The 17,500-nt window shown below is 31.8% G+C and overlaps 1 protein-coding gene across 1 annotated transcript in view; it reads right to left on the minus strand.

Annotated features, from left to right (window-relative positions):
- Positions 1–10,683, minus strand: part of LOC124422174 (zinc finger CCCH domain-containing protein 28-like) — a 12,926-nt gene extending 2,243 nt beyond the window's left edge. Inside the window, exons 1-3 of the mRNA XM_046958272.1 lie at positions 9,464–10,683; positions 3,221–3,305; positions 1–1,547 (exon numbers count right to left, since the gene is read on the minus strand). The exon at positions 1–1,547 is cut by the window's left edge and continues 2,243 nt beyond it. Of these exons, the coding sequence (XP_046814228.1) occupies positions 1,399–1,547; positions 3,221–3,305; positions 9,464–9,556 (327 nt within the window). The 5' untranslated portion in view covers positions 9,557–10,683 and the 3' untranslated portion in view covers positions 1–1,398. The remainder of the gene's footprint in view (positions 1,548–3,220; positions 3,306–9,463) is intronic.
- Between the last annotated feature and the right edge of the window lie 6,817 nt (positions 10,684–17,500).

The raw sequence follows: 17,500 nt of genomic DNA on the forward strand, positions 1-17,500 counted from the left end.
TGCTTTTCTTTTCCTTTATTTATCTTTTTTTTTGTTCTTCTTTTCTTTACTTTTCTTTTCTTCTTTTTTTTTTTTGTTTTTTCTTCTTTTTTTTTTTCATTTTTTTGTTTTTTTGTTTTCTGTTTCGTTTAATATCCTTTTAGGTACGACCACATAAAGAGAGATTGAAATTTTCCGAATAAGTTCAGATAAATACTTTCAAAGTGACGTCCAATTTTGATTATCAAAAAACGTTCTATGTTAGAATATAATGTATATATGTATGTATGTATGTATGTATGTATGTATGTATGTAAGTTTAATAGAGTGATCGTGCCTAATTTATATTTCCATAAAAGTTGAACGATTACAACATTCAGGCTGATTTATTTATTTATTTTATTTATTTTATTTTATTGATTATATTTATTTATTTATTTATTTATTTATTTATTTATTTATTTTAGTTATTTATTTGATTTTTTTTCCTTTTCCTTTATGTATTTTTTTCCTTTTTTTGCTTTTTCTTACTTTTTTTCTTTTCTTTTTTTCCTTTTCACATTTTCAAAGAGACCACGCCGAATCGTCGTTTATCTTCGCCGAATAAATAAAGGAGGGGATGGCTCCTCTAATAATATCAATATTACGAATCTATATTCGAGATTCTTTTAATAATTGTAACACGACTATATGGGTCGGTAGATAAAAGAGATTAGGGTAGGATACAATAGAGTAGAGTAGAGTAGAGGGGGGGAGGAGGGGTAGGTAGGGCGTTGGAGTGGGGAGATGGAGGGTCTTGTATCGAGCACGTGGAGATACGCGAAGGCCGAGTCTCGAGAAATGGATTAAATTTTATATCGACGAATAGACGAGAAGATCGATAATACAGGCGATAAATCGACACGCAGCTTCCTCTCGTCTTCTTATGTTTCCTCTGCAGGGAGGAAAAACGAAATTAAAAAAAAAAAAAAAAGAAAAGAAAAAACAACAACAAAAAAAAAAAAGAAAGAAAAAAGAAAAAGAAAAAAAATAAGAAAAAAAGAAAAAAGAAAGCTCGGCGTCGTCGTCGTCGTCGTCGTTGCGTTCCTCTTCCATTTTTCTTCTTTTCTTCCTTTCTCTTTTTCTTTCTCTCTTCCCTCTTCTCGAAGACGATCGAAGAATGAGCGAGCACGAGATTCGCTCTGGCACGCGAGCCAAAAGCGCCATCCTGCTCGACTTCTCTCTTTCTCTCTCTCTCTATTTATCTCACACTCTCTTTTTCTCACACACACACACTCTCTCTCTCTCTCTCTCTCTCTCCCTCCCTCTCTCTTCCCGTTACGATTTCTTCCCGTTTCGTTGGCCCGTTGCGAAGCTCGGAAGGCCCATTTTTTCTTTTTTTTTTTTTTTTTTTTTTTCTTTTTAGAGGAGAACGGGTAACTAGGGTGTCGCGGGTGCTGCTATGGCCATCAGAGGTGCCGGTGGCAGGGCCACCGGTATGTGGTAATATTTACACTGTGGCCGCATACACGCACCCTTCACTGCGTCCCTGCACACGGTTACGCGATTCTCGATCACCTCCACGTTTCCTGAAAATATTTATAATATTAATATATGATATATTTTTTAGTCGATTTATTCATAAGCATACATACATATATATACATACGTATGTACACCTACACACACATAAGTATATATATATATATATATATATATATATATATATATATCATTCATTTCTTTATCACTAGAAATTCAAAATTAGTTGGTACGAGGAAAAAAATAATACGCGATAAGGAAGTTTTTCTACGATACAAATATTTTAATATTCGTGACTGCGAAAAAAAATAAAAAAATAAAAATATATATATATATATTTATATATCTATACAGGTACATGCATATTCAATGTCTCACGATAGAGATATAGTCGAATGAAAAATGCATGCTTACTACCTTAGCTATCAGATTTCGTGGCGATAATTTCTGTGTAATGAAAAACCAACGAGGTAATGCGATATGAATTGTGTTACGTTCAAGTTTTATTTTATTTTATTTTACTTCTTTTTCTTTTTTTTTTTTCTTTTTTCTTTTTTCTCTTTATTTTCTTCCTTCGAGTTAAATTAAAAAATTATTTCCCTATACCTAGGTAAGAGTTGAGGGGTGCGGTGGTGTAGGAGAAGGATGATACGGATTAGAAAACAAAAAGAAAATGAAAGCAAATAAACAAAAAAGAAAAAAAAAAGAAGCAAAAAAACAAAAAACAAAAATAAACTAACTATTAACTGTTTACTTTAGATATAAATTTCTTCTTGTAGGAATTAATTATATAAAAGAAAAGAAAATGGTATACTAAGCTCGAACAAATATGAACGTTACGTAGAAGGTGATGTGAAATGAGAGCAAACAGACGATCTATTACGAAACAACTAATGAACTCGATCGAACGGAACGATAAAATAAAATGAAGTCGAAGCTTGGTACACAGAGGGAGTAGAATGGGTGATAGAGGGTTATGGGGGAGGTATGCGGGGAAACAGTGCGTACGTGCGGTTCTCTCAAATCGAGGCCAGGCTGAGTGATTTATCGGTACGTAATTGTGATGCGTCTCGCGTTCCTGGAATCGACAAATTTGCGAGAACGATTGAAAACGAATATAAAGAAGAAACGAGAGAGGGAGAAGGATAGAGAGAAAGAGAGAGAGAGAGAGAGAGAGAGAGAGAGAGAAAGAGAGAAAGAGATAGAGAGAATGCTTCTTATGGAATTTCAATAAACGAATTATTTCCGCCTATAGCGATATTTCGACGAGTAAGAATTTTGTCGACGTTGAAATCTATTCGTTAGAGAAATAAAGAGAGAGAGAGAGAGATGGGTTGGATGGATTAATCAGGAGGTGGAGAGTAAACGAACGTGTAGGAGAAAAAAGTAGTATGAATGATGTCTAAAAAAGTTGTTTCTTTTTTATCGACCTTCTATTTTTATTTTTATTTTTATTTTTATTTTCTTTTTTTATATATATATATATATAGACAGATTTTATAGACAGAATAAATCGCGAAAAGAAAAGAAAAAAAAATATATATATATATGAAATAAATATAAAAAATAATAATAAAAAACATTTCGTACTATTTAAGGTGAAAGGTTTATGCAAGTGGTATTGAAAGGTGGATATTTTTTAATTTGTCGGAAAAAGAGAGCACTCGTACAAGGTGTATTTCGTTTAAATAATATTCGTACACCTTTTCGAATAACTTACCGTCACTGAGATGGATAAACTTGCAGGCGGGACGGTTGCAAACTTGTCGATTAAAATCTTGGCACACCGGGAGGGTGTCCAGTAACTGAAAGAAAATGTTCCAAGTACTATTATTTCATGAGTTACATTACGGTACGCATCGCGTTCGATGCGTTAATCGTAATATTAAATATTATCATATCGCATGTACTTACACGCGCGCATCATACACGCACAGACGCAATCAAGACGTATCATCGCGTTCTACATTCGTTCGTCACGCATTCGTCTCTCTCTCTCTCTCTCTCTCTCTCTCTCTTACTCTCTCACTCGTCATACGTGTTTTGAAAACATGTTCTCTACGTCAGACTCATTCACACACTCATTCAACGAAACTTTCCAGATGTTAGAGCATATTCACGGGTACATTACATGCTCTAAAAAATCGAATCACGTATATATATATATATTTACGCATGTATATATATATACATATACATATATATATATATATATATATACATATATATATTTATATATGTATTATTAATTAATTACTACTGACGTGCGAACGATCGACGTACTTTTCCTCGTTTCAATAACAATATCGAAGGAACATGAGAGAACGAAATATGACATAAAGTAAAGGAGAAAATAAAATAAAAAAAAAAAAAAAAAAAAAAAAAAAGGAAATAATAATAAAAAAAAAAGAAGAAAATTACACACAACATCGAGAATTATACCTCGATAATAATAATGTTAATAATAAATACGGTATATTAATTGAACAACGATAATGGTCGATCGTTCCTACGTTGCGAATTAAAATATAAATTTGCAGTAGAACTTTCATTTTTCAATACAACAAACGGGACATTCCCTACGCAGTCTGTGATCATTAAAATTGTCGTTTAAATGTTTATATTGTCGCAAGGGAATCTTGCATTTTGTATCGTGTCGTTTTACGGTAAGATCGGCGATTATTGTCGGGGAATATACGAATAAGACCGAATAAATCGACCGATACAGTACAAACAGGGATATGGGGGGAAGTATCTCATTAACGTGTATATATATATATACTTTGCGTATGACCCTTTCTTTTTTCTTTTTCCTTTTTTCTTTCTTTATTTTTCTTTTTTCCTTTTCCTTTCTTTTTTTTTCTTCCTTTTTTTTTTCTTTTTTTTCTTTTTTTGTTTTTTTCCTCGAACTCTTTTTATGCCGCGCGTCGAAACCTTCTCGATACAACACCGAGTGCAACACGGAGTTCTTTGATTCGCAAATTTATCGATCGTATATATATATATATATATATATATATATATATATATATATATTCTTCCTTTCTCTCGTTAGAATACTAATCGAACGTTGGTAGAAAATTTTTCTGTTATATATAAAAAGAAAATTTGACGATTCGTTTGAAAAAAATTTTTAATCGATCGAAACGTCGAACGATCAATCCCTTTTGATTAATTTCACTTTTACTTATATTTAATTTAAAATAGATAAAACGTTCGATAATATTAGCGAATCGAAGCTTGCGGTAGCCCTCTTCTCAGCGGGCCATTCAGCACAGTGACTAGACTGATATTCGACTTATTTAAATGTAACAAAAGTGTGTTGGTAGACGAGAAAGCAAAACCTTTTTTGCTTTCTCTTTCTTTTTTTTCGTTTTTTTTTTTTATTTCACTTTGTTTTTTCTTTTGTTTTTTTTTTTCTCTCTCTAAAGCTCATTGCTTCGCTCTCTCTCGATATCAAATAACGTGTGCTAAACATTGACTTAACGTAAAACCTATTTTGCAAAGATAAAACAATAATTATGTTAAATGTGTGCATGTGTAGATATAATATGTAGGCAAATATATATATATATATATATATATATATATATATATATATATATATATATATATATATATATATATATATATATAATATGAAAAAGATGAACAATTATTCTCTGTTTCCGCTTTTATTTATTGTTACGCAAAATCTATCGATTCTCGACGTCGCGCAAAAAAAAAAGAAATTAAGTATAGCAAGATGAAAGGAGGAAAGAAAGTAAATAAATAAAAAGAAAAATAAATAAATAAATGAATAAATGGATAAGAAAGAAAAGAAATAGAAAAAATAAAACAAAAATTATGAAAAATGAATAAATGTGAGTATATCGTAAGAGAGATAATATGATAGAAAGATCCGATCGAAAAAAAATTATCGGATCATTTGGCCGTCGAGAGATAGACAGATGTATGCATATTATATTTAGACACACACACACAAAATACACACGTACACTCGTATCTAGAAGATTAATCATATATCCGAAGTATAATAGACAAATGCGAGCAAATAGATTAAACATCAAATTCCAGAGAGAATGGTATTCGTGTTAGCAAAACGTTAGGTTAAAGCATTAACAACCTACCAGACAGATATCTAAAGAAAAAAAAATATATATATGTATATATATATATATATATATATATATATATATATATATTTATATATATATATATATATGGAAAAACAAAAAGTTTCATCGCGCAAAAGTATACCATAGGCTCACCATAGAAGCGTGCAAAGTATATTTATAAATAAATATATATATATATTATAACAAATATAATATATATATACTATTTTTCTACGCAAATATATATATGTGTATGTAAAAATGCTATCATGTAAGAAGTAACGGGAATCTTATATATCTCTTGCCGTTTATGTAAATATATATGTATGTATATATAGTATCGATAGAATATTTTCGGCAAAGGGGAATTAATACAAGAATATAATAACTATAATAATGAGATAATAATATAAAAACAATGATAATAATAGTAATAATAATAATAATAATAATAATAATAATAATAATAATAATAATAATAATAATTGTAATAATAATTATAATAATAATAATACTTTGTATAACGATAATATAGTATAATTAATAGGAATAATATAATGAAAATAATAATAATAATAATAATAATAATAATAACAATAGTAATAATACTAATAATACTAACAATAATAATAATAATAATAATAATGATAACAAGAGAACAATAAATATATTTCTTGCAACTGCGTAAGAGATAATTTGCTACGAACACAGAGTCTGGTCATGCAAATAATGGCCCGGGAGAAGGGGGATCGGTGCTTGGGTGATATATCGAATATAATACGTATAATAAGTGACAGAGATAGAGATGTTCTCGAATTGAGGATAATATTAACTTTGTCGTATCGTACGTCTCGAATTATTTACGTATGGATAAAGAGATAGATAGATAGATAGATAGATAGATAGATAGATAGATAGATAAATAAATAGATAGAGAAAGAGAAAGAAAAGAGAAACAGAGAAAGAGAGAAAGAGAGAGAGAGAGAGAGAGAAAAGAAAGAATTAAAAGAAAATAATAATTCGACAATAATGAAAAGGAAAAGGGAGACAAAGTGAATAATGTAGATTATATTCGAGAAAATTCGAGACGGAAATCAAATACTCTGTCTTCTATCAATTAGCGACACGATATATTAAATATATATATATATATATATATATATATATATATATATATATATATATTTATCCATGTATATGTAGATATGTATGTATAATTGGGACGAGAAGTTAAAAAGTGCGAGGCATCATCACCCAAGCGTTCGTGTACTGCCAAAAAGCCAACTCTCACCGGTCGCCAAAATTCGTTTCGCCCGCGTGAACGTGAGAATGTCGCTTAAAAAAAAAAAAAAAAAAAAAAAAAAGAAAAGAAAAGAAAAGAAAAAAATAATAATAATAAAAAATAATAAGAAATAAATAAAAAAAAAAGATAAAGAAATATTTAACGCGTAGGAGACGCGGACGTAATCCTATTATAATAACAGAAGGAAATATTTTTTATGAAAGAGAGAGAAAGATAGAGAGAGGGAGAGAGAGAGAGAGAGAGAGAGAGAGAGGATGAAAAAGATTAACGATTCATGCGGGCGTAACGATCGACGATGGCGGAGAGACTGGACCGGTCAGTCAGCGGACATTGGCCTTGTATAAATATGGATGTGGGATGTCGTAAGCTGTCAAATTAATAATATTCTACTGCAAATAAGTTCAACACTATATATCAACTGCGACTCCGCAACCATAACAACATAGCGCTGCTGTTAACAAAAATGGTATTATGATAGTATATGGTACTACGTATAGATAATAAAATTCTCGAGTTTATCATGATGTAATGATATTTTTTTAATAAAGAGACATAGAAAAGAGATCGCTAGAAACGATCGTAGATCGTTCGAGCGCGTTTCTTTTTCTTTGAATTATTTTTTTTCTCTTTTATATCTCTTCTTATTTTTTTTTTTTTTTTTTTTCTTTTTTCCTTAACAGAGGCAGACATTTTCGGAAAGCTTTGTCAGTGCGTGTATGTATGTGTGTGTGTGTGTGTGTGTGTATGTATGTATGTATGTATGTATGCGCGTATGCATTAATATTGTTGTATTATAAAATATTTATGTACGTATGTATGCATGTGTATGATTGTTTATGAAATGTTTCGTTGACTCGAATTTAATCGTCGCGGGCACGATTATGGCGTCTTCACTTTTATCACAACGTTTTCCCGGGTTTTTCTACAAACGACGTCTCTCATACTTCGTGTGTGTTCGCATCGGAAGCATTCTAAATATGCAAGCATATATATATATATATATATATATAAGGATAAAAAGGGGAATGGGAAGAGGGTAGTCGGTAGATGGTGGGGGTGACGAGGGGGGAGTATGGTTAAGGTTGAACGACGGTTAGGAAGGTGAGTGAAAGGTGTGAATGGGATTGGGTACTGCGTTTCTTAGAGCGCAATTAAAAAACGATTTTTCAGCGAGAGAAGAAAACAAAAATGTGCTGCACGTTTAATGTACTTCCGAAGTACCGACGAACGGAACCGTGTGTGTCACTGCTTCTAAAGTAAATTTATTCCTTTGCAAAACGGAAAATCTTTTTTGCAAATATCGTATTTAGAAAAGAAAAAAAAAAAAAAAAAAAAAAAAAAAGAAAAAAAGAGATAAAAAAAGATAGAGCGAGAGAGAGAGAAAGAGAGTTCAAAAAAGAAAAAAAAGAAAAGAAAATAGTAGAAGAATAAATTTCTGGAAGAAAAAAAAAGAAGAATTTAAAAACGAACCGTTCGCAATGAATATAAACGGAAGAGAAAGAGACGAAATTAAAGGAAAAAAAAAAAGAAAAAAAAAAATATAGAAGAAAAGAAAGAAAAATAAATCAATCAATCAATCAATAAATAAATAAAAAATCAAAAGAAGAAAAAAGAAAATCCCCCGCCGTCGGATAAAAAAGTCGCTCTATGTTGTTCATGGAATATAACAAGCGTGCATCTCTCTTTCTTCGTGAATATAGGTTTGTTGTGAGGGTGACGACAACGCTTTCGAAATAGCATAATAATAATATATATAATTATTGATATAATTATAATAATAACAATAATAATAATAATAATAATAATAATAATGATGATAATAATAATAATAATAATGATAATAATAATAATAATAATAATAATAATAATAATAATAATAATAATAATAATAGACAAACACCAGATATATAAGGCAGTGGTTATTCGCAGTTATAGTTGCGGTGAGCAGTCGTGAGGGAGATGCCCCCAAAAGCTACGTGTTAGCCAAAGTTAATTCGAAGAATGAGGATCATGTCGAATCACGATTTTTTCTTCTTTCTTTTGTTTTTATTTTTTTGTTTTTTTTTTGTTTTTTTTTTTTCTTTATAAAAATTAATAACAAGGCAAGAGTAACTAATTGACTATTAACGAAGAATCATATCGTCATCGACATGTCGTTCTCCTTCGTCAACCTTGTAGGTTAGCAGCATTAAAGAGTTCGAGCTTGCATCAAAGTACCACGTAAAGGGGAAAAATTATGTCCGAGTATGTGTGATATAAAATGATGATCTAAGAGAAAAAGAGAGAAAGAGAGAGAAAGATAGAGAGAAAAGGAAAAAATGGAGAAAAGAACAAAAAAAAAATAAATAAATAAATAAAAGAGATTAAAGAAAGAAGAAGACGAAGAAAAAAGAAAAGGAAAACATTACTTTACAATAAAATATCGGACAATGCATGCACAAAGAAACATTTGTTATAAATAATTTTATTATTTTCATATAACGTGGTGCTTCTGATGCAAACTCGAGACTGGGTAAAAAACTGGTTACAATAATGAGTCTACCTGTCCGCAGCTGTCTGTGTAGACGACACAGTGAGCGTTTTGGGGGACCACGTGGGCCCCGACAGTGGCTAAGGCTGCTAAGGCGATCCACATGCAGCAAACGAGGCAGTGTTCGTACGGTATTTTTTTTCAAATATCGGTAGTTGTTTCGTTCGGTCGTTCGTTACCAGATCCGATCGAGAATTCGGTGGAGAAGAAGAAGACACCAAAAAACAAAGGAGGTCACGTTGAACGTGTCCTCGGGAGGTTCACCCAGGTACATGGTAGATTTTTTTTTTTTTTTCCATTTCATTTTCATGTTTTTTGTTTTGATTTTTTTTTTTTCGTTTTAGTTTTTTGTTCGTTTCATTTATTTATTTATTTTTTTTTTTTTTAACAGACACGTCCGTCGGTCAGATGGTTTTGTTCGTTTGTTTTTTTTTTTGTATCGTTGTTGTTTTTTTTTCGTATATATATATATATATATATTTTTTTGTTTTTTTTTTTGTTTTTTTTTCATTAATATTAATTTGCACTCACGTAAAAACGACGTAAAAGTGTCGGCGATGGTTGAGAAAAAGAACAAAAAAAAAAAGAAAAAAAAAAAAAATAGAAGAAAGAGTCGTTTCCGATAGGTACCACCAAGCAGATGACACGCACGAGACGAGTATAAAACGTGGAAAATGAAAGCGTTGGTTGGTTGGTTGGTTGGTTGGTTGGTTGGTTGGTTGGTGCGTGTAATAATTTTTATCGAGTTCACGGTAGAGTTAGTTAGCAAAATTTCCAGAAAAACGAGTAACGCGAGTAACGATGTAGCAGCATGTACCAGGGTGCATTTTGTTCGCATTCGGTTAAATTGTATACATATATATATATGTTTTTTTCATTCATTGTTTTTTTTTTTGTTGTTTTTTATTGTTCGTTTTTGTAAGTTTTTTTTTTGTTTTTTTTTTTTTATTTATTTATTAATTTGTTTTTTTTTGGTTGGATTCACGAGTGTTGGACGGATATAAGAAAAAGTATTCGAAGTGGGGGGGGGGGGGAGAGGGGAAACACGAACTTAAGAGAAAGTGATAATACAAGTCCGTCGAATCGAGGAAGATCAATTGATAAAAATCAATCGACCAATTAGATTGATCGGATAAAGTAGGAGAATGAGGGTGGGAATGGGGGAAAAAAAATATAACGCGACCGAAACAAGCAAATCGCGTACACGCACACGCATATGCATGTGCGTACATTTATATATATATATATATATATATATATATATATATATAAAAAGAAAAAAAATATATACATATATATATATATATATTTTTTTTTTTACATATTTCGACCGAGAGGAAAAAACATCCTCGAAGCACCGACGCGTACGTGCCAAAGTTTGAATTTGATATTTTATTTGTCGTTTGGGGGCGAACGAATTTTTGCGGTATCGTCGTCCGACGGTGTCGTGAAGAACGAAAAAAAAAAGGAAGCAAAAAAAGAAAAATAAAAAAGACAAAAAAGAGAAGGAAGACAAAGAAGAAAATTAAAGAGAACACAAGGTAGGATCAGCCCATCACCAAAGAGAGAGAGAGAGAGAGAGAGAGAGAAAATAAAAAACAGAAAAAGAAAAAAAGGAGACAGAAAAAAAGAAAAAGAGAGATAGAAAAAAAAAAGGAAGAAAAACACAATTCCTCGTTCGTCCGTGTCGCATCGACGAATGGAGTGAAAGGAAAGAAAAAAAAAAAAAAAAAAAAAAAAAAAAGAAAAAAAAAAAGAAAAGAGCAAAGAAACAAAAAAGAATTTCGATTCGTCGTCGTCGTTGTTTTATTACGATTATCATTATTTTTTTTAAATTTCATTTCGTTTCGTTTTCGATCGATATATATATATATATATTTTTTTTTTTTTTTTTTTTATTTTTTTTTTCCGTTTCATTCGACGTTCGCAGAACGATCGGACGAAAAGATCGAAAGGAAAATGTTTTGTTCCGTAGGGTGGGGGATTGAGTGTGATTTATTAAGTCACGACGAGTTCTCGTTATTGTTTTGGTTTGACGTCGATGAAATTTTTTTTTTTTTTTTTTTTTTTTTTTTTTTTTATGACAGAGACAGGAAGATTGACGGGATGAGAATGATCACAATCGCCACATGGATAATAGGTCAGGAAGAAAGATGATCATTGATGGTTAAATTGTTGTTTGGTTGATTGGTTGGTTAGTTGTTTGGTTGATTGGTGATAATAATAATGATATTGATGTTGGTGTTGGTAGTGATAGTGTAGTGGTAATGGTAGTAGTATAAGTAAGCACAGGTCACCAGGTACATATATATATATATTCGTTGTGGTCGTAGAGAGTAGGACAGGTCTCGCAGGAATCGATTTTCAAGATCGGATGGCGTTCTCGGGATCGTGCAGAGGCCAAAGGACGAAGAAATTCGAGTGGTATGGAATTATTCAAGGAGAACGTAAGCGTTGGCGGATGATATCAAACGGTGTAGAGAGAAGACCGATCGTTTTCGGTTGGAAGACGTGCGGGTGATATCCAGGCGAGGGCAAGCATGAAACAGAAATTTCAAAGAGAGACCATGAACGATCAGTGAGTAAACGTGCAATTTACGAAAATACGTATATATAGTACGATATTATAGCTCCTTCCCTTTTTCTCTCCCTCTCTCTCTCTCTCTCTCTCTCTCTCTCTCTCTCTTTCTCTCACTCTCTTTCGTTCTGTACACGCATCTAAGAGAAATAGAAGAAAAATAATTCACGCATTTTTATCGAGAAACGAGATCGATTTGTTTTAGATCTGTCGATAAAAAATTTTTATTTCCATCTTTTTTCTTCTTTCCTTTCTTTTCTTTTTTGCTCTTTGTCATTTCATAAAACGTCAAATATATAAAAACAAGAAAAAAGAGAAAAAAAAACAAAAAAAAAAAAAAAAAGAAAAAGAGAAAAAAAAATAAAAGAAAAAATAAATTCTTAGATCTTCGTAAACCGTGCCCCGTTTCTCGACGTTCTTAAACTATTAATTTAAAAGGATCGACACCATATTTAAAGGACGCTGTAAATAATTGCGCGTACGCTGTAAACAAATAAAATTAAATATAAGAATACAATAAAAAAGATTCAAATGTATTACCAGTGCATTCAGTATAGGGTTCTTTCTTTTTCTTTTCTTTTTTTTTTCTTTTTCTGTTCTTTTCTTTTCTTTTTTTTCTTTTTTTTTTTTTTTTTCTTTTTTTCTTTCTTTCTTTTACTTTTTTGCAAAACGAATCAAAATGCATTCGTGCACTCGACTAACGTTTAAGTCGCTCGCTCAGTATAGTGTTCGCATGCGCTTGTATGTAGATCTGTTTATGTATGTATGCATGTATCTATGTATTAACAAGGCATCGCGCGTTTGTTGCGGCTAAGTTTAGTGTGTGTATCGTTTTCGTCGTTCTGTCTATTTTGTGCATGTATATATATGTATGTATATATGTATGTATGCATGTATGTATGTATCTATGTATGTATGTATGTATGTATGTATGTATGTATGTATGTATGTATGTATGTATGTATGTATGTATGTACGTTAACGTGCAGTTCGTGGAGTTTGCGTCAGCCCATAGATTAAAAAACAAGATGCGCTAAGACGATGTAGGTGCTTCAGATAACGCGAGCGGTGATAACGCGGGGAGAATACACAGAATAATATATATATATATATATATATATATATATATATATATATGTATGTATGTATATATAATAGCGATAATGCATGCATACTTGTTGTTGGCGAATTACAGGCGAAGCTATTTGTTCTACTGAATACATGCGAGACTTACTTACGTACGTATGTATACATATATATATATATGTACATATATATATGTAGATGTACACTGAACACATATACGTATATATTTTAAAGAAAAAGAACAAACAATGCGTTTTACGAAAGCGCTAATAAGCTGCACGGCAGGTGAAGTTGCACTTGTACATATGCACATACATATGTATTTATGTATGTATGTATGTATAAAGACGAAAGCATGTAAAAAGAGAAAAAAAAGAGAGAAAAAAGAAGAAGAAGAAGAAGAAGAAGAAGAAGAAGAAGTAGTAGTAGTAGTAGTAGTAGTAGTAGTAGTAGTAGTAGTAATAGTAATAGTAGAAGAAGTAGAAAAAGTAGTAGAAGAAGAAGAAAAAATTGCAGAGCTGTGCGACAAAATGACGTGCTACTGCGATCGGTACTTACATCGGAAAGAGTGCTTCACATCGGCTTTAATATCGACATACACACGCGTGTATCTACCGTTCGTTCATTTGTCATGTCCTGGACATTAGAACCCAGGTATAAACCATCGTCAAATCATCCTGGACATTTCAGAGCGCATCCCTGGCTTAATTTGCTCCCCCTGTTTGTCCGAGGCTATAAACCTTTGTTTACATATTTGCGTAACGTGATGGTACCAATGAGCCGCGCTTGCCACTCTCGTGTGTGCAAACCCGGGCCACAGACATCGCCCACTTTACTAACCCCCGTTGAATTTTGTGGGACGTAAAACCCCATCTCTTTTTCCACCTTCCTGCTCTTCCTACAGACGGGAGGAGACCGCTAAATCGAATTAATTTTATGAAAATCCGAAACGTCGCATATATATATATATATATATATATATATGTACCTATTATATATATATATATATATATATATATATATATATATATACACACATATATATACCCCTTAGAACTCGTTACTATTTTTTCTTTTTTGTATATAATATATGTATATATGTACATATATATATATATATATATATATATATATATATATATATATATATATGTGTGTACACTTTTTTTTCTCTTTTCGTTCGTATGCCTTCACTTTCCAGACCGATGCGTACGCGTGCTCTTTTCCACCATGGCAAAGATAATAAAGCGTGACTTCGATAAGGGGTGATGTACAAAACACTGCGTAGCACTCTTTTCTCCCATATAGAAAGAACGAAAACGATAATTCCAAAGCGATGTAAGCTTAAGAACGTGCTCCACTTTTATCCTTGGAGCTTGCTTTACAAAAATCCGCGAAATTCTTCGTTTCTCTCCCTCTCTCTCTCTCTCTCTCTCTCTCTCCCTCTCTCTCTCTCTCTCTCTCTCTCTCTCTTTCCGTCATGTATATTTTCTTCTTTTTTTTTTCTTTTTTCTTTCTCGTCCTTCCATCTTTCCCATCATCGTTCCATTCCGTCAATAATAATTATCCTTTTTTTCACTTGGAATTATGATCTTCTTTTTTTTTTTGCATCTTTTTTTTGCCATCAAGATATATATATATATATATATATATATATATATATATATATATATAATAAATATATATAAAAAGGCCTTTGTGTGCCAAGCGTTATATAGTACAATTCATTACGCATACGCGCGATATATTTTACGCAGGCTTATATAGCGGCGAAAAAAAAAACAATAAAAGCTAGAAATAGGAAGCGGGGGAAAGGGAAAGATATGTATGTATGTATGTATATACGTACGTACGTATGTACGGATAGGTTTTAAATTGGTCGACTTGTTAAACTATATATATATATAATTTGATGGATAGGAAGAATTCGAGATAGGGAAGATCGATCGAACGTTTTATCGAAGGATGGTTCTATGGTTAGGATAAATTTTGGATAAAATATTGTAAGCGTATTTCAATACGATCGATAGATCTTCGATTTCGAATTTTCGTCGATCTTATCTCTTTTCTTACATTTCTTTTTTTACCTTTTCTATTCTTTTTCTTCCTTATTTTTCTTTTTTTTTTTTTTTTTTTTTTTTTTTTTTTTTCTTTATCATGTTCCTTCCCTCTCGAAACACGTACTTTTTACAATCTAAATGTGGCGATTGCATAAAAACTTGGAAATTGAATGTGGATTTAGTTTTGGATGTGTGATTCTTTTCGAGGGTGGAATATACGAAGGGGATGGGGTCGTATAATATATATATTATATATATATATATATATAAATATCTAATAAATGCCGGATATATATATATAAAAATGTATATATAAAATCTCTCCTCTTCGTGCCTCAGAGAGTATAATATATATGTATTTCGCAAACTAAAGCACAGGAAAAGCGATGGGCGAGAAAAGAAGGGAGTTGTTGGTGGGTGGGGGAGGGGGTGATGAATGATGAGCGGGAGAGGAGAAAGGAAATCTGATTGTAATGATCTAACGTGTATATATATATATATATATATATATATATATATATATATGCACGTCATCTTATTACCAAAGGAGAGAAAGAGAAAGAGAAAGAGAGAGAGAGAGAGAGAGAGAGAGAGAGAGAGAGAGAGAGAAAGAGAAAGGCGAAATAGAGAGCGCGTGAGTCGTACACTTTTTTTACGGTGTTCGTTATAATAGTAAAAGCGTCTAACATCTACAAGGTTTAGAAACGACCGTGTGCTTGGCTCGTTTACGTGCAACCGGTAGAGAAAAAGGTAAGAAAATGAGAAAAAGATAAAGAGAGAGAGAGAGAGAAAGAGAGAAAGAGAAAAAGAGAATGAATGAATGAATGAATGAATGAATGAATGAATGAAAGAAAAAAAAAACGATACGTCTGACAATTGCGATTTCATTTCGGCGAACAAAAGTGAAGGACAAAGTGAAAAGACCAAAGATTTTTTGTCTGGGGAAGAAAAAAGAGAGAGTGAGAGAGAGAGAGAGAGAGAGGGAGGAAAGAGAGAGAAAGAAATAACCGTTTTACTCTAGAGGAATCTCAACCCCTTCCTCCTCGTCTTGGATCTTTTCGTTGGATCTCCTACCGACTGCACGTAGAGAGTGAAAAGAAAGAATTGCCAGGAAAGGAAATAGGAGCGGAGGGATTGATAAAAAAAGAAAGAGAGACGGAAAAGATAGGAGGAGGAGGAGGAGGAGGAGGAGGAGGAGAAGAAACTCAATCAAAGTGTAACTCAATCGGTGACTGCGAAACAAGATCGATTATATTCGTCGAACTTGGAATTGTTCCTATGAGCTCCGACGAACCGTGAAAGAATAGTAAATAGCGTGAAAATAAAGTGAATAACGATAAGGCGTGAAATGTGAATGGAGGAGAAGGAGAAGGAGAAGGAGAAAGAGGAGGAGGAGGAGAAGAAGGAGGAGGAAGAATATTAATAATAAGAAATAGTAAACAGTAAGTATAGTATTACAAGCGCACGATAGTGTCAAACATATATATTTCGTAAACGGTTATCTAATATAATGAAGATGATGACAAGTAAAAATTAAAATAAAATAAAACAAATAAATAATATAAATAATATAAATAATACATAAATAAAAGTATATATATATATATATATATATATATATATATATATACATATATATATATATAGAGAGAGAGAGATAGAGAGAAAGAGAATGAGAAAGAGAGAGAGAGAGAGAAAATAAGAAACAAAGGGAAGCAGGAAGCAAGGTTAAAGACGGTGAGCAATAATGGGCGCAATATTGAGTAAATACACGATACATATATGTATATAAGATATATGTATACATATATATATGTAAATATATAAATATTACATTGGGGGCGGGGTGGGGGATTAGCAAATTGTTCTGGGAAGATCCATTTTGTCGATAGAAAGAGATGAAATAAGAAGAAGCATTAATAAAACAAATATTCATGCATTTCTCAAGCATTATTATTACAAATACTGGCTGACTCCTTGACAAACCCCGTGAGCGTGCATGCGCAAAAACGCATTCGAGATCTTCGTGGACTCGGATCGATCGAGTCGGCGCAAGGCTAATTACACACAATGTTTCTTGTCAAATTTTTTCAAAATTTTTTCCTCTTTCTTTTTCTGTTTTTCATTTTTTTTTTTTTTCTTTTTTCTTTTCTTTTCTCGGTATATAGCTCGTTTTCATTAATGAACTGAACGAAATACACACGTCAATTCTCTCAATGTGGTGGTTCTACTCTTTTGCCGTATATAGACACTATATATTATTATTATTATTAATTATTAATTATTAATTATTAATTATTAATTATTAATTATTATGATTTTTAC

Source organism: Vespa crabro, chromosome 2 (genome assembly GCF_910589235.1).
Source record: "Vespa crabro chromosome 2, iyVesCrab1.2, whole genome shotgun sequence".
NCBI lineage: Eukaryota > Metazoa > Arthropoda > Insecta > Hymenoptera > Vespidae > Vespa > Vespa crabro.